The sequence below is a fragment of the Opisthocomus hoazin genome, chromosome 4 (assembly GCF_030867145.1).
Source record: "Opisthocomus hoazin isolate bOpiHoa1 chromosome 4, bOpiHoa1.hap1, whole genome shotgun sequence".
In the NCBI taxonomy this organism is placed as follows: domain Eukaryota; kingdom Metazoa; phylum Chordata; class Aves; order Opisthocomiformes; family Opisthocomidae; genus Opisthocomus; species Opisthocomus hoazin.
This window is the reverse complement of record NC_134417.1, coordinates 61482158-61504266: the sequence shown is the minus strand read 5'-3', so window position 1 is coordinate 61504266 and position 22109 is coordinate 61482158. Positions and strand designations below refer to the sequence as shown.

Here is a 22109-nt window from a genome sequence, read left to right as displayed (position 1 = left end):
AGTGGGGCGGCCGGGCGGAGGGGGCGGCCGCAGAGGAGCCCGTGTGTCAATGTGTCCGTCCTTCACTCCTCCATTGTCTGCCGCCGCCGCCGCCGCCGCGCCCGCTCTGCCCTCCCCGGACCGCGCAACCCCCGGACAGGTACGGCCGGGCCGCCCGGCGGAGAGCGTGGCCGCCGCCGGGCGGGAGCGGCGGGGAGGCACCGGGCGGGCGAGGCAACCGGCTGCCCGCGGGGGAAGCCCGCGCGCGGGTGCGGGCGGCCCGGCCTCGGCGGCTGCGGGGGAGCGGGCCGGAAGCGCCGGGGCCCCGCGACGGGCGGCGCTGGGCGGGCGGCGGGCAGCCCCGGGGCCCGGTCTTCCGCGGGGCTGCTTTCCGGCCTTGCTGTGGCATCGGTCCGCGGCGTGGGGTGGTTTAACCTCGGCAGGGAAGGGCGTTTGTGGGGCTGCAGCGGCCGAGTGAAGGCCCGGCGGTGCCCCGGCGTCGTGTCTCCGGCGGGAAGCCGGCTCTGGTGGGCTGGGGGGGGGGAGTAACGCGCCCTGGGGGGTTCAGAGCGGTGCCTGTTGTTAGCGCCTTTCCGAAATTAAACCGTCGTCTTTGTTACGGGTCCGACTTCCCGCTCCTCCGGCTGGAGCTCGGCAGGCGCCGGGATCGTCCTGCGGATCCCTAGCGAGGCGCCGGAGCCGGGATTGATCGTCGTTGCTTTCTGCCTGGGTTTGTGTGAGAGAGAAAAACACAACCCTGGCACTTGGTGCTGCCTTTTTACCCTCCCGTGCCCTGCTCTCCAGTGTATGATTTTTATCTTCTTTCTTTCAAGGAACCTGATGTTTCCGATAATTGGTTTTTGAAAGCACTGCTTTATCAGCAAGCTGATTTTTTTTTTTCTGTCCTTAGTACTTGCAGATTATCTCGTGGCTTCTTATTTATTGGAGTACCTCTTGTAAATACTGACCTTGTTCCGTTTTCACATTTGTGAATTGCGTGACACAATTTCAGAAACGGGGAAGTCCCGTTGTGTGCCTCCTGGTTCACAGAGGAGCACGCTGTCTAAATCTAGCACATCTTCTTAACTATGTGGGTGCAAAACCAAAAAGTGATACGATTTTATTTTAACAAGGCCGTCAAATTTTCTGTGTCTTCCTGGTTTTAATAATTATGGAAATACAGGGATGTACCACCACCTAGTTTCACTTGAATCAACAAGTAGAAATAGAGGAGTTGTTTGGACTTGCGGTTGTAACAGATTCCGTTGACTTCTTTTGTGGGAGACCAAAAATACCGTGAAGGCAGTGCCCTCGAGACAGAAGTGCTTTGTATATTCTAGTCCAGAGAGATACCCCCATGTACTGCTAGCAGAAGTCTGTCACTGGCTGAACCGTGAAGGCTGAAATGAGGGTTTAAATGATCTTTTGTTGGTTCACTGCAGGGTGTGAATTTTACATGCTGTGAACAAATTTTGTGATATTATAGTGCGCTGATAATAATCTCTGTGGCACTATTAAATAACAAGAGCCTACAAGCTTCCTTTCAGATTACAAAAAAAAAAAGTGTTAGTCATTCAATGCACAGAAGTATGCATAGTATGTTCCTTTTTTTCTAATGTGAGAATGTCAGTACTGTCACAGCACCCTAGTTCACAGATTAAACAGGCAAACAGTTTTTCCTCAGCAGCCTCACTGGAGCTCGTTTGGTGAAAGACTGCAGGAGTGCTCCATCTGTAAGAGTGATGAAATACCTCAGCGCTCGTTAAAAATATTTCTTCCTCTTACCTATGGAAGGCTTCTGTATGACCTTCAGTCTAGTAGTTTGCGGACATTTCACAATCTTCAGTTTATCCTTGCGAGATCGTGGTGAGGTAATGGAGTGGCGTTGCCTCCATTTTATGTACAGAATGTGAAGCATGGAGGCAGCAAGTGATTCTTCCAAGGCAGCGCAGGGAGTCTGTGTGAGGGCAGGGAACGGGAACATGAAAATGTAGGTTCTGTACCTTTGTGTCTTGCCCCTTAGTGCATTTTCTTTTATCTACTGTGTCTGTTTGTTTCGCATATTTAAGTTGTGGGTATTACTGTGCGGTAATTAACAATTTGAGTTTGGAGTGTAATGGAGGGAGAAGGAAGTGTTAACCTCGCTGCGACTTGATATATTATTTGAATTTCCAATTATAAGTATTACGTATAAAAAAATTCCTTATTTCCTAGTCAGGTGATACATCTCGTACTTCTGATTTGTGAAGCCAGGTACAAGTGGTGACATTTTTCCCCTGCGGTTTGCTGGTTCTAGTGTGTATGAGTCTGCTCATGGGAATTAATGGTGGCAATTGTAATAAATGTATAGGTGTTCCTAAGCACCTGGTGTCTTCTGCCTATTTTCTTGGGAGCAAAATTCATGCAAGAAAATAACAAGGTTTTCTTTAAATGAGTGACATTCGCTTTTGGTGAATATACAAAACAATAGGCTGTTTCTTAGCTGAAGTTAGGAGAGAAGAGTCTGCCTTATGCCTTGGAGAGTGCACGTTGAAACTCTGTCTTTGGACATGGAAGAAAGGAAAAGGAGGTTCTGAGCTGGTTTCACTGGTTTCAAGCCATTTTCTCTCCAATGACAAACCTTTGCTTACATCTTGGAGGCTTGCATGAATTATGGCCATGCTGCTGCTCTGCTAGCAGTAACATGGGTCAGCGGTCCTATAGCCTCTTTCTATGCCAGGGCTTAGCACAATCAGAAACTTGGTCTGACCCACTGCATTTTATCTAGGGGAAAATAAACTAACAGGTCAAACAAGTACTGATATTCCTATGACTTATTTTCCTAGCTCCCATCCCACTGGTCACAGCTAAAGACTTCCCTTTGTATTGGATCACCTGCAGGGAGTTTTTTCAGTTTCGGTAAACTCAGCATCTGCAGCATCCTGTGGTTATAATTTCCACAGCTGCTTGAAAAAGGACTTCTCTCTATTTGTTTTTGAGCCTCCTACTTCACAGTTTCACTTTATTCCCCACCCACAACCCTCAGTTCCTGTTTTGGGACATGATGAAGAATTGTTCCCTGTTCACCCTTAATGCGTAGTCATGGCTTGACAGATCTATATTATCCCCCGCCGCTGTCTTTTTGCCAAGCTGAAGTCTTAAATCTGTTTAATCATTGCTATATAAAAGCCATTTCATATTGTTGAGTGCGTTTTTGTAAAATGGTTCTGCCTTCTGCATGGCCTGGGCTGTGGGAAATCTCCTTCACGTGGAGCTGAGCCTTTCAGACAGACCTTCACTGGGTTTTGGTCCTGTTGTCTCCAATCCTGGTCATTTTATCCTGGCCAAAGTCAGGAGTAGCTAATAGGATTATTTGTTTAGATCAGTTCAAGTTCATGCAAGTTCAAGGGTTTTTTTATTGCTGGAAACATCCTCTGTTTTTTCCTCCCAGATCTCAGAGATACTAATCTGTGGATAGGTTACTTTTTTCCCCCCAGTTGTTGGGCATTGTGTAACTCTTTGACTTCCTTAAGTATTTTTATTTTATTGTAAGTAGGGGTTTTTTTTAGTTTTCATCTGGTTTTGGGTCTCAGGACAGCCACTGGATCCATGATATGATCTGGCAACGTTGCTAAGTCTTGTTTTGTACCGAAAGGTGGATTATAAAAAGACCACGAAAGACTAACTGAAAGCAGCCAGGGAGTGGCAAATACGATACGTGTTTGAACACAAAAGGTGTATCTTTGAATGACAAGGTGTTCTTATAGCCAGGGTGCTCGTCTGAGACATTAAATAGAGATCTCAATCTGCTACCAGTTCCCTGTGGGACCTTGCATAAAGTTAGGTTTTCTCTGCGCTCTAAAATTTAGGAGCAAATCCCAACATTTGACTCTTGCTGTATCCAAAGCCTGGCAAGGCAAGATCTGTGCTTGCTTCGTCTTCTCTTGAACCCTGACTTGAAGGATTCTCAAGTGCATGGGAGAGAAGGACAGCAAAGTATCCTCCAGAGGATTGTCTGGTCCAGACTGTTGGGTAAGCAGGGTTGAGGTGAGCAGTGTTCTCCAGCAGGAAATACAGGACACAGCACTGCAAAAGTACCAGTTTGGGACTTGAAGGTTGGTGTAATGGTATAGTCCTCCTGATAGTGTTTATTAGTGTTTATTAGTCTGGTTGAGCATGAGTGTTGGTGATTTGCTGCTAGATCGGGTCTGGCTGAGCAGAGCCATCTTTGGCAATTTTGCACCCGGAATATGGCCAGCATAGCAGCCATCTACAGAGGTTTCTTTAGAGAAAACTTCTCACAAGTTTGTATGGGCTGCAAAATGCATTTTTTAGTGTATGCCTTTATTTTTGTGTATATCTTTAACTGCTGATCATGTAAGGGCAACCCACGTAATCCTCCCACAGATAGTGGGGGTTAACGGTGCAAAGAAGAAGTTTTGAGGCGCTCAGGTGTTGTGATGATGAGACAATGTGAGTGCCCTAGACAAATTGGTTTTACCTGGTTAAAAGCTGCTTTTAAAAAAAAAAATCTGCATTCCTTTCTTAACAAAACCAGATATGTGTAGCCCTTGCTCCACTTACATACTCAACATTGGATCTGTAATTTAGGAAAAAAAAAAATCGTTTCTTTGCAGGTTGACTTCATATTCTCTTAATTCATTGTTCTAGATGGTCCTGATATGAACAACTTGCTCAGACAATTCATCTTTGTTGTTTTTCACATGAGGCTTTAAGTCATTATGATTCTTTCTGATCAAGGAAAAATCCAAGCTTTAAACAAATTGTTTCATGCATATGAATTCCATGTACGTACGTACTTTAATTTTTTTGTAAGTGTAACAGAAAAAGCAGCTTTATGCTGATAAAGGACTGAGGTGTGTTTAGTGACTGCAGAGCAGTATGTATCAGAGGGCCAGCTGAGCACCTTTGCGAGACTAAGCTCTTTCTCACTTAAGCTTTGCAAGAGGTGGCAGTAACACAGTCATGCATTGGCACGGCTTCTGTGAAAGTTGATTTGCAATGGCTTTTCAGAGAGGTGTTACTAAAATAAATTCAAAACGTCAGAGGTAAAGCAAATAAAATTACATAAAGCTGTAAAGGAATTGTATCTCTGTGTAAAAGGACATTGAAAAACCTTACAGCACGTATAGACCCCACTTCACCTTTTGGGAGTCGTGAGTGCGATGCTACGAAAAATAAAGTCACTGGGAGTGTTACGTGTCAACAGCAGTTAGTGACAATCAAACCTTGTATCTGGTGAAGAATGGTGGAGGCAGTTGGGTTAGACATATCTAATTGTATCTAATCTGTGAGTAATTTTTTAATGTACGGTAAGTTTATTTAAACTCTGCTTGTGTAATAAGATCATCTACAGATCCACGTACCTGTTTGCAGGCTGAAGGTGATTGTTTAGGACAGAGGAATAAGATCACGCATTGAATGGATAAGTGCTTATACGTTCAGATTGTTTTAAGAGACCTCATTTTTTACTCCTCAGCTTATTTTATGTCCTCATTCCTCCTGTCCAAATTCAAGAATTCTTATGTCTGTGTTGCACATAAGGCAATGGGCTGTCACCTGTATCTGTCTCACTGCCTGAGCATACAGGTAAAGTAATTCCATTCCAATACGTCGCATGCAATAAATTTCACCAGTGAACTGCCATGGTTGCCCATTAAACTGTGGGTTTGATTTCTTCTTACGTGTGATCTGCTGTTGATTAAATATGAGTACTCCCCTCAACTGCAGCAGTACTTACTTGTTAATTTAAAATAGTAATTGTCTGTTCAAAGATAACTAGAATACTTGGATATCACTTGCAGGTAATGCTGGTGTGTTTCCTATTTTCAACATGAAAACTGACAAATGGAATAAATCTATTGCTTCTCCCTAGAGAGGGAAATCTGTGGAGTGCAATAATATTCTGCCATGCCTGAAAACCCTTCTCAGCTTGCTGTACCATATTTCTTAAATATAGCTGTAGATCTTGTAAGAGACTGCAAAAGTCGAAATAAAAGCTATTCCAAAATAAAAAGCAAAATAGAGAAAGAGTCCAGTGACCAAAGGGATGGCACAGTGGTGTGGTGGCCATGTTTATGGTGGCATAGTACTCCTCATGGTTCTTACCTGCTGTAAGGCTGAGAGCAGACCAAAACACTTGAGTTTCAGGATTTAACAGCTTTGGTCTTCTGTAAAGTGTGGTTGTATAGTGCAAGCACAATAAAGGGAAATGATGTATTTGTAACAGATTGCTGGTAAACCTTCTGACTTGAATCACAGTTTTGCGATGGGCTTGGATTGGTGCAAGTGGCTGTAGATCACAGCTGACATAGATCCCATTGCAAGACTAGGAGGTGCTTGGTGCATGCTTCCTAGGCAAAGGGGAGAGAGTTAAGAGGTAAGGTGGCCATGAGTCGGTACAGAAGCTGAAACTTGGGTAGTGGCTGATACACTTGGTAAGAGGGTTGGGTTTTGTTTTCCTGTTGTTCAGTCTTGTTCCCACTCCATCTTTAGATATGGTTTTATCACTAAGTACATTTTAATATAGTAAAAAAACTTCCTCACACGTGCCATATAAAACAAGTAATCTTTTGTCTAATTATGTATTTTGGTTTTAAAATTCCCAGAAGTCAGGAAAGTGTTTCCAGGAGGTAAATCAGTCGTAATTCCTACCATAATATGGACTTTGTCTGTAAGAGCTGTTTATTGCTATGCATGTAAGAGCTTTTGAAATTAGAAATGTGGTCTGGCTGTAGTATTCACATAGAGTTTTCTGTAGAAATTTTAAAATTCCTTGAGTACTTCATACATAGGTATATTTTGGATTCCTGTATAAGGATTTGTTCTGCAAAATCTGAGTTATTCTTAGGTCAGATGAAGGAGTTTTGTATAAAGATTGCTTGCAGTTGTTGCAGACTCGTAGTAGTGGACAAAGATTATTGCTTTTAGTCAGCCTGTAAAGAGGATGGGATTACCTCTCGTGAGAATTAGAATTGAGGACAGACGGGTCAGGCAAGGAAAATGCTGGGCACAGTCTGGGACAGAGAGGTTGGTCAGGGACACAGGAAGGAGGCATCTCCTGTGGTGTCTTGAATCCCAACGAGTTACACCCTTCTACAGCTCCTTCAACTACTGTGGGCAGAACAATTAAATATGGATTTGGGGTTGTGCTTCACTGTCATAACCACTATTTCATGTGTTTTCCTTAAATGCGTTTTCTTTTCAGACAGAAAAAGAAGTCTAAGCAATTCAAGTTTGTAATTTACAAGCTTCAGTGATCCTTTGATCCTTTCATTTTAGATTTTGTTTCCATAAGTAAAATCCCTTACTTCTCTAGAAAGTTTTTTGAAGAGGAAATAAGTCATTCACTGCATTCGAGTTAGATGTGAGTCATTTTTCTTCTGGTAAGGCACAGGAGGTGAAATCCTAGGAACGTGTGCTGAGCGTTAGCAGATACAGGGCTAATCATTTATTTTCACTACCATTCATGCCTCAAGTGATAGCAAATTAGAAAAACAAAGTATGTTATTTGTTTTAAATACTCAAGGTGAAGAGAGGATGGTGAATTTCTTCTCAGTCTGCAACCCTCTCTGTATGAGCCAATACTGATGTGATGAGTTTGGTTAGAGTCTTGTTGCTGGTTTTGTCCTGTGTCTGTGCTCCTCTCTGAGGTACTTCTGAAGCCCGTGCTGGTAGGCTTCCTTCTGTCTTAGGTCTGCTTTGACTATATTAGTATATGGTTTCTTGTCACCAAGACCTGAGGCTCCCCAAACCATCAGCCAGTGCTTTGTAAGGCTGGTGTGGTGCTGTTGAATCCCATATTCTGCTTGAGATGGGGTTTTTCCTACATTTTGTGGCAAAAACAGGCCCCAGTCAGCATGTCCCCAGGGCCACCTGAATCCTTGGCTCTGCCCTGGAGGTTCCTCATCCTGCGCATCAGTCTCAGCTCCCTTCCCAGCGCAGGGAAGCACCTGCTCCTCCCGTGCTCAAGTGCGTGAGGTCTTTTGCCAGGTTCTGAATTTGGCTATTTTGTTTTGCGGAACTTTATTAGAAGACTCTTCCTTGCACTCGAGAAAGGAAAACATACTCATAATTTACTTTTCCATAGGAGTCAAGGGAAGAGCTTTATATTTTCAGTTTTTCTATTCCTGTTAAAATGTTTATTGGTGTATGCTGAAAAGTAATGGTACCTTCTTCATAACACACCCTGCTATCAATATGTCAATTTATTTACATTTTTGTTGTGCCTCCAAGATCCTTCCTTACCATAGCGGACTGGTTGTTTAGTGTCCTACACTGCTGAATCATCAAGGCATCAGACTGTTGAGGCTCTCATGTGATGAAGTCATGCGATTCTTGAACTTTCATCTGTAAGCAGTGGTGCACAGGTCCCCAAAGCCAAATGTGTCAAGCCAAAGCATTTCATGGGTAGCCTGTTTGATGCTAGGATTAGTTTAGTAGCTTAGTGACCACCCAGTGTTGCTTTGGTTTCCTGGGTATAGGAAGGTCTGATTCTTTCCCCATTTCCCTTTGGCTTGTCGTCTCAGTTTAAACAGTTGTTGACCTTTTCAGTCTGACCTGGTAGGTGTCAGAAGTAGTGTTATGGTATGAGGAGACAACACACACACACACAAAAAATGTCGTTTGAAGCTGAGGGAGAGCAAGATGTCCATGATGGGGAAAAGGGCACTGTTTTCCTAGTGGAGACCAAAATGTTCTCCATTTATTCTTTTCAACGTTGTTGTTACTTTTTTTTTGTAATCCCAGTATAAATTACTCAATTCCTGTTAATAACTAGGTATTAGATTGCTGAATAGCTACCTTAATTGGTGTTCTCAAAAATCGATTAATAAAGGTTCATATCAACATATTCTTAATCTGAAAGATCAGCTTTATTTTTGCAGCATTGTCAAGAATAGAGGAAAATTACCCCCTATTGCAAAGCCTCTGATTGAGAGTCATGTTGAATATCTGCGTGTTTTTATTTTAGATTTTTAAAAAAATAAATTCAGATTGGCAGTTCTCCTACCTCTGCGTTTTATCTTCCATTAGCAAAAAACATATGCCAGGTTTTTCAAGTTTTTCAGCTCTACAGAAGATACCAAACTAGGCGGAGCAACATTCTCAATAAGATGCAAATGCGTTGGTCTGAATGGACTTTAACAGTCAGTTTGCTGACTCTGAGAGTTAGGCTGTATCCATGACTGAACAGCTCTACATTTTGGGATTTAACATCAGTTCACTTCTTAAAATTAGGAATAATTTTGTTTTGTTTTCCTTATTGTATGATAGACGCAGTAGCTGTTAACAGTGTTTTGGCTTTTGAAAAGCTTCTGTTCCTTTCACAAGGACAGAGGTATAGCAGTGAAAGGTATATGCCCCTTTTTCACTGAAGGTTAATGTATTTTGTAGAATCCTTTTCTGGATCCACATTCAAGCCCTAGGTTAACTGGCATGTCTTTCTGAAGTCCTCAGAGAAACCAGCCAAGCCTTTCATTGCGTTTTCTCACTCCAGGAAAAAAAAAATAAATCCTTTAGCTGTCTCGTCAATAAATCTTTTCAGTTCTTTGTGTCTTACATCCTTGTGGGAAGTGAGTTGTAGAAATCTAACGTCACTTTTAATGGCATTCCTACTCTTACATGTACATATGTACGCGTACACCTACAGGTGTACATCCTGTGGAACCTTTATTAGGCTGCCTGCAAAAGGAGGTTGCTGATACTGTCTTTCCAGTGCATGAACAATGATGCTGTAAATAAGAAAATAGATTTTCCTATTAATAGTGTCAAATTTCATTGTGCTGAGCTGACATTGATACTGCCCAAGGAACTGCAGAGCGGATGTATGCTTTTCTGCCAAAGGAAGCCAGGCTGGCTGGTGTAGTGATGTTTTATGCCCATTAAAAAAGATATTAAAGCTATTCCGGTTAGGAATCCGTAACTCCTGCAGTAATGCTTGGCTTCAGAAATTGGAGTGGTTGTGGTCTGACGCTGAGCCTGTTCTCTCAGCGCGTTTGTGGTGCACTGGGTTTTGAAGCTTCTCAGCCAGCAATGGAAACTCTGTGAATCATTTCAGGAAGATGCACAAGCAGGTCTACTGAATTAACTACAGAACTGAATAATTTACCATTGGTAATTGTTCTACTGTTAGTTTTGGCTGCGTAATTATACTCTTAACTCTGCCTGAGATGTTTTCAGGTGTCACTGAGGTGTAGGCGTTCACACAGGATTGCCATTCTGTAGGTGTGAATTTCTGCTGCAGTGTTGTAGAAACTGATGGAGAAAGTTTGATCTAGTTCAAATATCTAAAAAATGCCTAAAGCTGAAGCTGTGAGGCTGTTTGCAAGGGACCCCCTTAAGATCTCGCCCTAAGATGAGCAAGCAGAATATTTTAGATAAGCTGTTTTCTGGAAATGTTTACTTTTTCCATTGATTGTGAACTGAGGTGAGGGTCACAGGGTCAGACTTAGGTGTCTGTCATCATTCATTTTTAAAGTTAGGTCAAATGCACCCCATTTTGGTGTTCTGACAGTTGGCTCTTCAGTCAGGTTAAGTGGGTATCGGTTTTGGCTTAGCTGATTGCCTCCTAAAATGATTGACATTGAAATAGGTTGTGGTGCTTCACAACTAACAGCATCAACTAAATTGTCAGGTTTTGCACTGAACTGAGCTGACTGACAGCTGTCCATGCTTCCATTTCCAGTGCGTGGGCACCAAGCGCTTCAGGAGCCACTGCAGTGTAAACGATTCTGCCTGCGGGTGGGATCTGCTGCCTCTGTGGTGGAGTGGGGTAAAATATTACATACCTGCTCTGGTCTGCATCTGGGTGAAGCAGATGTCTGTCTCTCACTCAGCTTCTAGCTTTCTGTAATGTGATTATGCTGTTAGCGCATGATGCTAATACGGAAAAATAGAAACAAATTGGTGAAGCAACAGGCTAATTACTCTTTTTTTTCTAGCTCGGGTGATTTATATTGCTACTTTATTTTACTTCCTTTTGTGGCAATGTTTCTTAATTCTGAGATTCTGGCCACCTGTGTATATAAATGTATTTTTGAGAACTGAGTTTTCGTCTGATTGCAACTGTGATCAAAATTACGTATAAATATATCTTTTTGAGGAGCGAAACTATTGAGGTGCATTCGTAGCATTCATAATAGCCATTGCTTGCAATGCTCTCTGGATAGATAGACTGTGAATTCTTTGGGTTGGTTTGATGGACTTCAAAGTCTCCTGAATCTGGATTACCAACAAAGACATGTTCTTAGTTTTATTTTATGCATTTATATTTTCAGATAAGTGTTGCATTTAATGCCATTTATGTCCAGATACAGCATGGAAGAAGATTAAGAAAAGGGAAGCTGAGCTGTTGAAAATCAGAGAAGATGTGGTATTTTGAGCACTATGTCCATAGAAGCTATATCAAAATAGAGGAAACTTTGCCATATGTGGTTGCTTAACGTTTTTTGAGCTTTTTGGTTACCAAACCAAGACGGATCTCTCGGTGTCTTCTGATGTGTGAACAGTGGCAGAGTCCAATATTCTCAGACCAGTTTCTTCTAGATATTCCACATGTGGAGGGTGTGATGTTTAGTATCTAATTTACTTATCAAAAGATAGATGATGTTACATGGGATTTGTGATTTAGTGTAATGATACAAAATATACTGAAAACATGATACAAATGTAAGTTACATGTAACAGAATAAAGCATTTGCAATACACAGTTCAATCACAATACCAATGTGGTTCTTATTACCAGTCGTTACAGTATGCTCACCATCGCGATGCTGGGCATCCCGAATCGCTGGGAAGAACTGTGTGACTTGAGTCACAGTATTCGTTACAGACTGGCTCAAAGCTTTTTGTTTTCATCACTGAAGACAACTAGTTTGAAAGTTTTTCCTCATCTCAAGCAACCTAAAGTCCTCCTGACCCAGATCAGTCCTGGGATTTTTGTTTACTTTTCCTCCTCCCCTGGCCTTGCTGAATTGCTGCCCAGCTCTCAGTGCTGTTGTTGTAGTACTCCCGAGTGGAGTATGCTGTCATGGACGAGTAATGCTTCTCCTGTGCGATGGTGGATTTAAGAGACAGCCTCTCTTGAAGTACAGAGTGAGAAGGAGCTATGTGGGATACATTATGCCTTTGAGTTACCTGGCCTCAGACAGAAGCTTGACTTACTGGGTGAAATTAGCCTTTAGTCCAGAGTCTGGTCTCTGAAAGTGACCTTGTAGAGTTTAGTAGGTGTGGTTAAAAAAAAAAAAAAGAGATGGGAAAGAAAGGATGTGGTGGTGTAAAATACAGATAGATGGGAGCGTTACATTTCATTTCATGCTTTTGTCATACTTACAGCAATTTTCAGCTTAGAAGGTTGTATCATCCCTGTGTTTAATAGCCCTTGATGGACTCTTCGTCCATGAATTTGTCCAAGAGCTTTCAGGCTTCCTTGCAGAGGTGAAGAAATTACTTTCTGAAGTCAGGCTGAGAGCCCTGGTATGTGAGCTGCCAAGCAGTGGGTAGGATAGGTTCCCCCTCTCTGCATGTACAATCTCGAATAGCTATTTTTCTGACTCACCCAGGGTAACAGTTGATTGTGTAGGCACCCCGTGCCATACACTGTCGGGTGGGGTTTGGGTTTTTTTTTTTTTCCCCAACAGCCAGCTTGTGGATGTGAATCAATATCTATTGCCATGGAGTTATCTCAGCTTGGTCTGAGAGGATTTATATCCATCACTGCCTAGAAAATAACTATTTGCAGTTTAAGCAATCTGAGCATTGACTACTTTTATCCCCCATTCCAGGAATTTGTTTACCAAAACTAGTGTGTTCTGTGAAAATGTTCAACCTGCTCTGAGGAGGAGGAAGCAGCCGCAGGGAAAGTGGGACTGATTCTGGGATGCAGTGATACAAGTCAGTTATGGACTCCTTTTCCATCCAGGTGAATGCTGCTAACAGCATAATCAGTGTTAGCTGGTGTGCTTGGAATAGCTGACATGGTGCAAAGCGTTCTGTGTTTCCACTGCTGGCTCTTTGTGCCATCTCTTTTTAGCCAGAAGCATCAGAATTCAGGTATCTGGAAGGTGATTCACTGTCCTGCAGGTAAAAAGCCATGTATTAACTTGGTGAACTCCTTCCCCTTGCACATGCTTTGAAGAAATAATTAGGGAGTTCTAAGTTAAAACTTGCTTTACTGCTTACAGCAGTTGTCATTTTATTAAAGCCAAGGCCTTCACTGATTGCAACTGTGTAAGAGGTGTTGGCTATTAATACATCTCCAATTACTGTATTTAGTTCATGAAATAATAAACTTAGCAACTGGGAAGCATTGCTTTCTAGAGAATGCACGCTTTGTTTTTGTTTGTTTTATTTTTAAGCTTAGCCCTTGTAATTTTGACGATGGGTTTTCAAATGCTGCAGTGCTGTATCCTGGAGACACTGGTGATCTGTGCTTTTGCTGCTGCTCAGAGCTTTGAGGTAGCAAGAAAAATAGAAGCAGCATATCTTCTGATTTTATTGTTGTGAAACTGGAATTGTGTGAGTAGGATCAACACTGTAAAAATATAACTTTCAGTGGGCTGATAACATTAAAAAAAGAGAAACGGGGGACTCGAGCAGAGGAGTAGTACCCTACATGAGAGAGCTGCTCTTCCTGCAATGGCCTTCATTACTGAGCTGTTCTTGTGTTGTCTTGTGTCTGATGGACTTTGTTGCTAGGAATGAAGCCTCTCTAGTATTTTTTTTAACACGTTTTTGCCTGAATACTTGTGCTTATTAGTTCATTGGAGACCTGGTTCAGAGGGAGCCTATAAAGTAACTCCATTAATGATTTTTTCCAAGTGTACTGTGGACAGTGGCTAGTACAGCTCTCTGTCAAACATTAATGAAGGATTCAGCTCAATTGCAGCAGTACCTTTATAATAACTTTTGTAGAATTTTAGCGACACCATTTTTCCTTCAGTAACATCACCTCTTACAGCAGTTGCTGAGATGATTGCATTTTTCAGGCTAAACAGCACATCCAATGTCCGTCCAAATTCAAGAATCCTGTTCTAACATCTACACAGTCCATTGAAAGTGATGTCTTGCTAAAGGAAAAACCCTTATTAGCTTTGGAAGAGTACCATCTTCTGCTTGTTTTCTGAGTTCACCTCACCCTCATCTCTGCTGATCCTTTTTATCCCCTTCTTTTTCTAAGAGGTTTTTCTGCTGGCAAGGCATGCAAGCTTGGAGTTAGATGACTAGCCGTCGCCTTAAAATGAGTGTTAATTGGTTATGAAATGATCTGTAGCAGTACACCTTCTCCATTATTTCAGGGTACTGCAGTTTGGAGCGCAGCAGCCGGAGAGAGCTCTCAGCAGCCGGAGAGAGCTCGCAGCAGCCTGAGAAAAGCTCCTACTAATACCCTGTCCTTGAAGAATTATATTTCATTCCTCCTCTTAGTTGCTCAAAGAAACCTTGTTACTGAAAAATAACTTCTTGTGTGTCAGCCCAAGTGTATGATTTGATTTTCTTGACTTGTATTTTCAACTGTCAATGATTAAGAACTATTTTCTTTTCGCCTTTTTTTTGTTTGTTTTTTTTTTGTTTGTTTTTTTTTACTGACTGTGCCATGCCTCCTGCATATTTCATATGGTTGCTGATCACAACAGGCAAAAGTCCGTTGCCCCAGTGGCTCAATCTACAGTTCTCTTGATCTTGTGAAGTGCAGCTGGAGTGCTTCGGTCATGGGAGGTTTGTCTTGTTTTTAGCTTGTTATTCAGGTGAGCTGCTTCTGTAGAAATTCGTAGTTAGTGACTTAAGAAATACCTCCTGTCCTGAAATACGTGCAAGTGAGCTGGATCTCTGATGCAGTGTGTGATTGTACGCTAATTGGTGGCAGGGGGGGGTTTTGACTGTTTTTCAAGAAACATCCTCCTGTGCATCCTAATTTAGCAGTTAGGTGATGAGATTTATAGTGCAAATTTTGGTGAGTTTGTCTTCTCATTTTTGTTATTTCTCAACTGGATAACTACTCATAGGTTGCATGCACAGTTCTTGGCTGCAGAATCTTGCATGAGCACAATTTTTTATTTAATATGTGGTAAGCTTCATTCTCTTTTGGTATTTGTTTGTACTTGCTGCAGGATGAAACCAATTCCAGTTGTTTCATCTCTTTGATTTCTCTCTCCCACTGGGCATACTAATAAAGGACAAGTACTTTTCTTGGAGTGGACACTTACTCTTTACTGTTGAACAACACTGTCCTGTGATTAAAAAAAAAAATAATAAAAAATATTAAGTGCCTTAAGAGGTTCTGGAAGGCTCTTTTGGGATAGACAGGGCATTCAGTGTGTGTCAAAAACCTGCTGCAACACTATCTTAAGGTACTACGCGTGATAGCCACTGGTGACTAGGGCGTGCGTCCAAGTGTGAAATCAAAGGTCGGTATCTAGTTGCTTTGTGTACTGTAGTGTCATAAGCAAAATTAATCCATAACAGAAGATGTATTTTTCAGCAATAAACATGTAGATTAGCAGTATCCTTTTCTTCATGTAAAATATTAAAACAGGACGTTGATTGTATTTACCCTGCACATCGTTATGTGACTGCTTAGTCCCTGCATGTTGCCATTGAGGTCATTTGTGCAGCAAATCAGCGAGGAGTTTTTAACGTGATGAGAGCCTGGCTCTGGCTTTATTGTTTGTTATGAGTGGGGCCTTTGGGATAAAGGTTTCACAAACATTGTAACTCTGCTAGTGGCCTCTGTGGGCAAGATAGCAAGATAAACCTTCCGGCTGCCAGTGCTGCCCTTCTTGTTGGCGTGTACCGTGGCTGAAGTTACAGACCTCCAGGTTATTAGTCACTCCTTAAAAAAACCCTCTGTTTTAGGAACAGAGGGCAGGAGTTGGAAAATGGTGATGAAATAGCACAAGCCAACCTGCATAAAGAGAACCAGGCATGTCTCACCAAGTGTAGGGGCTTGGTCTTGCCGACTGCCCAGATGTGCAGGGAAGGAGAGAGGAGAGGTGGCTTCTTAGCACGGCTCTGGTCTCGTCCTCACCGCTTGGGACCCTGGGAAGCAGCAAATAGAGCTTCTCATTTCCTTATTTTTCAATAGCATCAAAGTGAGCTTTAGCAGGAGGTAGGGAGCATCGCAGCCACTCTCCGTGTTGCAGGTCAGCCATTGTACTGCCTTGGATGCGTAAATAAAGCGCTTTTCCTTCATGCTGAAAAAACCTGGGAAATGTCAGCAGGCAGGGTGGATTTCGTAGCCCTACGACGGTGGGAAAACTGTGTGAAAGCAGAAGATGCTTCGCAGCTGTCGTGGCAGTGATGGCTGCAGCAAGCGTGCAGGCTGCGTGGCCAATGTGCACGGTGGTCGCTCGCCTCTCGCTGCAGCTGGGCGCTGGGAAGTGCCCGTGGAAAAGCAGGAGCGGCGAGAGTCCCCGCAGGGGCTCAGTGTCTGGGTGGAAAGTGGGAAGCCTGACGAGGGTTTGGCGAGAACTGGCAGCTGCTTTGCATCTGCTCTGTCCTCTCGTCCTCTTACGTCGCTCTGTTCCTCTGTACTGGTAATGATTTATGAGTTTTCCACCTACAGATTTTGTTAGCTCATAACGTAGCTGCCTGCTGCCTTCCCGGGGAGCGGAGGCAGCTGCTGGCTGTGTGCTGACACGTTTCCTCTCCAGCAGAAGTGCAAGGGCAGCTCTTCCTCCACGCTGCTCGAGTTTGGTAATTTGTTTTTAACATATCTCCTTGGCTTGCTGCTGAAAGAAGAGGAAAACCCTCTTTAGGTTTTCATCCTAAGCCTGTAACTGCAATAGTGAGAGGGTGAAAATGCCTAGTAACGTTGCTGGATGAAAAAGATCCAATAAAGCTGCTTTAATGTCCTGGATATTCCACTACTTTGGAGGGGAAAAATGATTGACCTTGGTATGTGGGTTGGGATTTTTCCTTCATAGAAACTCTCCCCGTCTATGCTTTTATATTATTTGACTTTGTGATGAGTGCTCCTGTCTTGCATGATGTCTGAAGAAGTGAAGGAGATGGAAATAATTCCTGCCAAGCATCTGTTCCTGTGAAAGCTGGTGGTGCTGTGTCGGTGGTGCTCTGGCAGCTCTCTCCAACACCCTGCCAATCAAATGCCCGCGTCAGCATCCCATGCAGCAGTGCCCAAAGGGACGCTGCCTGCCCCCGTGGGCTCCCTGGCCGTTGTTGCAGTGCCCTGTGTACACAGAGTCATTATATCTTGGTAGGGAGTTTTATTAAATGGTTGTTCTTTTTTTGACGTCATCTGGCATTGATTTCCTTCTCTCCGTAACTAGGGCAGAAAGTTTCACTGCTGTGAAGCAGCCGTTCTCGGATTCATCGTGGGCATGTTAATGTTTGAAGAATCTCAGAGGATTCTGAGATTTTGGTGATGCCTAGAAAAAGAGTATTGGTTTGGTTAAAGGTTTTCAGTATATTTTTTTTTTTTCTTCAACTTGAGCAATATGTTTCCAAGAGCAAATATTTTTTTAGTATTGTAGTTTGGTAGAAACTTCAACCTTATCAAGGCTTTTGATAATTTAGGTGTTAATCGTCCTAAGAATTTCCATGTGGTATGGATAAAAGACTGCATTTTTCTAACTTGTTAAGCAAGTTCAAGCTTGCTTAAGCTCTGAAGTAACTTTTACTTCATCTATTGCTGGTTTTATAAATTAATTTTATTAATTATTGCTGGTTTTATTAATTCTGTTACAATTTTTGTTAGTTATGTGACAAGAATTGGTCAGTTACAGAAACTGCTATATCGTGTATGTCTAGATATCTACAACTGCAGATGTTGTTCAGTCTTAAGTGTTAAGGGTCTTTAGCATGTAAATAAGCAGCTGTAGAGAAAGCTTAACTTGTGGACTTCAAGCAGTTTCAGGAGAATTTACCCACTCAACAACTTGTGTATTTTTTTAAGTATGAATCTTGTTTTGTAGAAGCCTGTTAACAAGAGTGGGAGTGGAATTTGGGAAACTGTGTTGTCATGCATTTTTTTATTTTTCTGAGGATTTTTCTAGCTGCAAGTTAGTTGTCAGCAGGCTTAGACAATTTGAGGTTCGTATGCAAAATGAGCCTGTTCTGGAGTGAGGTGCCTGTTTCTGTACTGCTATCTGACGTCTCCTGCTTGAGTTAGCCCAGCCCAGCTTCTGACTTGCCTGCTTATAAAATAAAAAGTATTTGGGTATGGAATTTGAACACATGAGTTTTGCAGGAGGGTTGGACTAGATGACCCACAGAGGTCCCTTCCAACCCCTACCATTCTGTGATTCTGTATTCTGGATCCTAAAGGGAGAATCAAGAGTAAAGCACCTATTGCTGACCCTCTTCCATCTTCTGTAGAAGAGAGGAGTACGTGAAAGGACTGCTAAGGAGCTATCATTTCCACATCTCTTGCTCTCTTTCCTGCTGGCAATTCATATGAATCCTGGAGGATGCTGGGCTGCGAGATCTAAGTCTGGTTGGTGGCCTGCGTTTTCTTTTTGAGGTTATTTCCTTGATACCCGTACCCATCCTTAAGATCATTATTCCTCTGAAACCATTATGACTTCTCTAGCTGGCATTTCAAAATTTGCCTTTGGCTTTGACCTACTCAGATCCTGTACCTTTCAAAGTGGAGAATATATGTACTAATTCAAGGTCTTTTATGATTTCAAGGCTTTATGGCTACATGACACCTGAGAGGCAGGCTGCGCTGTGATGCTGTCAAATGAGCTGTGCAAGTTTATATGCTGCCACCCTGAATTTACAACCTTCAGCCATCACTTCTGTGCTGTTGTTGGTGTGTTCTTGATTAAAAAGGAAATTTTTGTGTTTCATTCACTTTTGTAAGTTTTAAACCATCATCTAGGCACCTGTCGTGATGGCAACAAGACTTAAATATCTCGTTTGCAGTACCTGGTGTCATTTGGAATGTAGATACATTCTGGGCTGTTGTGGAGATGACTGGGTTGGTTTTGCTCAGGCCTGTGCTGTAGTTTCTTGATGAAAGTGCCTGTGCTCTCCCTGGGCCAGGGCTTGAGGGAGCGCCTTATAAAGCTTGACCCTCACTTGAGCAAATTAGAGTGCAGTGCATTTAAAGCTAAATATAGAAGAAGACAGATCCTGTGCTCCTTGTAATTAACCATTCAAGAGTCTCTTCTGTTGCACTGAACCTCTACTCATCAAATCTCCCACAAGTGGTGAGCCTTACTTTGACTTTTTTTTTTATCTTGTTCCCAGCTGTCTTAAAGGGCGTATTTTGTATTCACAGGGAATGGTTTTAAAATCTGGTAGGCAAGCTTCAGGTGTGTGCAATGCTTCTCGCAGTTTAAAAAGACACTGCATCAAAGGAAAGGAGAAGTCTAGTGCTAGAAATGTAGCATATGCATTTATATCTTTTATGGCAACTGGGAAACCATACCAGTATGGCTGGGTGAAGGTCAGGTGCCATTCATTTCATTGCCCTGAGGAATTCGTTAAGGAAGTGGGCAGTGTCGATCCCAGCCCGACGGCAGCTTTGTGCTCTGTGCGACGAGAGGATTAATTCTTACCTGCTACGTGGCTTGCTTGACACTTTCTTTTCAAACCTCATGGGCTCCTCCTGCAATCTATGGAAATGAATGTTTTTTTAGACCCAGAACAAAAGGAAAGGTATCAGGGCCAAGCATAAAAACAATCAGAAATACCTGAGCGAATGTTACAGATCAGTCTCTTACAAATAACTGAAGGTCAGAAAGACAGAACACGTACATATGTCAAATCTAGCTGATCACTGGCTACAGGCTGGGCTGTTGCTTATCCCTGTTGACTGCTAGATTATCTGCCTAATTAAGTTGTAAAGCACCTCTGCCACCGAGACAGCTAAGCGGGGGAAGGAGACTTCTGAGTCTGATCTGATTTTTCAGATCTCTGAAAAAGATCCCATGGTGTCATGGTTTGCCATTTTTAACTCTCTTTGTGGATGGGCAAATCGTTTTTCCAGAAGGGTATTTAGTGTTGCACTTGCTTCAGAATGCTCCTTGGTCTGTTAAAACCAGAGCTTTAAATCTCAGTGATGAATGTGAACCTCTCGGTTTAACTGCTTGTTGCATCTTTGTATTTTTTATGACTTGCAGGAAGCAAAACCAGTCTTGGCTCTGAACTTTACTGGCTATTTCCAGTGCACGCAGGCAGTTTTTTGACTGCTGATAAATAGTAGACCTAGACTAGAAAGCAGTGGGTTGCCAAGTTAAACATCTGAAGCGCTGCAGAAGTGGCCAGCTAGTAGTGATGCTGCAACTAGAAGAGGTAGTCTGGTGAACAGGAACATGCTTTATAGCTGGAGCAGTGTTAACAGAGTTGTTAAATGAACTTTCAGGGGTAGAGAGAGCATTGACTTAGATAGTAACGTGTGACTGGCATCTTTCTAGCCATGGAGCTGGAGTTTTTCTTTGCTCGCGGTGGGAAGAATCACTGGCAAATGTATGTACTTTTAAACAAGACCTGCAGAGTCCACACTGGAGAAACAGGAGTAATACAGATTTTTGGTAAAACTGAAGTTATTGGAACATCATGCCTGAAGGACAAAGCTTGTTTCATGGTGAGGCTTAATTCAGGATGAGCAAATCGTACGTAACAGTGACCTAATGACCTGCGGGGTGTGACACGGGTGGCTGGTAAGCTGGCACTTGCTGTTGGCAGGACAGGGGGGTGACCCGTGACGATTGCCATGTGCTGCAAAGCTTCCTTGTGTCTACTGCTGCTGGCATTCAGCTGTCGGCTTAGCTGCTCATTGCGCAAGCCGCGTCTTGTGTGATTGAACTGGTTATAGCCAAAGCTGAAAAATAGTTCTGTTTTCTTTAGATAAGATGGCGTTAATATATGATCACATCCCAAATTTTTTAATGCTGCATGTTGAGATTCGCTGTTAAGGTCTGAAGTAGTATAAGCCAAATATTTTTTTTACTGTTGTTGTCATTATATGATGTGCCATATAGGTCCGTAACTATGTATTTATACACAAAATTGATGGGAGTGGGAGGGGAAGTTTGCCATCTTTTATTATTTTTACAACACATACAAATTTTTAGGAACTAGGAGTTCCTAAGGTGTGGTGATACTTGGAAGAAACATTTGAGAGGGATTTGGTAGTTAAAACATTGTCTTTGTGGTTAGACGGAAGAAATTTCTTCAGAAGGATGGCGTGTAGCCCTGGGAGTCCGACTGCCCAGTGCACGTGCTGGAGGGCAAGAGCTGTGTGGCGTGGAGCCCCGCCGGGACGGCTCCCCGCCCTGTGTCCTAGGGGCTCCTGTGCCCCCTGGCGTCCCCGTGAGCTGCGTGGACACCACGGGTGTCCCCCTGCCCCGGCAACTAGGGCAGAGGCTCCATCATCTTCCTGCTTGGGCTGGAGCCTTCACATTTTTTCACAGAGATGCTAAGGGCCAGGTTTTGGGGCAAGCACATCTCATGATCATAGTGCTCTGCATCTTTAAGGTGTGAATTATTCTTGAAGTGTATGTCGAGAACTTTCTATTGCTTTCAAATGTTGGGTTTTTACCACACTGAATGTTTATTTTGCTTGCAGATTAAGCTGTTGTCTGTAAATGCTACAATAAAAATATATTTCTCTCTTTCTCTTTTTTCTCTAGAAATTTTATGAATAAGAATCAGAAGCCGGTGCTAACAGGCCAGCGGTTCAAAACTAGGAAGAGGGGTAGGTTGCGTTACATTTTTAATTTTATTTTCATCTTTGTTAAAATGACTAGAAACAGGGCAAGTGGAATAACTGAAAGTTCAATAGGATTAATGTTTTTCTCCTCTTCAGCAAGGTTGAGAGTGCAGATGTTATTTTTAATTAAGCTCTATGAATGTTATTATTTTCCCTATATATCTTATGACTTTCTGTGAAGTTTGGGTTTATTAGCTATTTAGTCTCATAGAAGCCTCAGTTGAAAAATCAGATTCTAAATGAGTTTATAGTGTATTTGCATATGAGTTAGAAAACTTCTTGGGTGTTTGTTTCAGGTGTTTCTTGAGATGTCCTTTTCAACTAAGAAAGAAAAATACGAGCTTTTATTTAAAGGTCGTGTAAAGAAAATCTGGCTTTTTTCATTTTTATTTTTATTTCTTTGATGCAAATCAATCCTGCCTCTATAAATGAACCTTTCAAATCTGAAAAGGTA

The 22109-nt window shown here is 42.5% G+C and overlaps 1 protein-coding gene across 2 annotated transcripts in view; it reads left to right on the top strand.

Annotated features, from left to right (window-relative positions):
* The first annotated feature begins 2 nt into the window (after window positions 1-2).
* BZW2 (basic leucine zipper and W2 domains 2) overlaps window positions 3-22109 on the top strand; it is a 59144-nt gene continuing 37037 nt past the window's right edge. The window contains exons 1-2 of one of the 2 annotated variants that reach the window (XM_075419220.1): window positions 3-139; window positions 21576-21640. In XM_075419220.1, coding sequence (XP_075275335.1) covers window positions 21583-21640 — 58 coding nt within the window. In that variant the 5' untranslated portion in view covers window positions 3-139; window positions 21576-21582. Of the gene's footprint in view, window positions 140-14629; window positions 14721-21575; window positions 21641-22109 lie in introns of those variants that run through there. The other variant, XM_075419219.1, reaches the window with a different exon arrangement.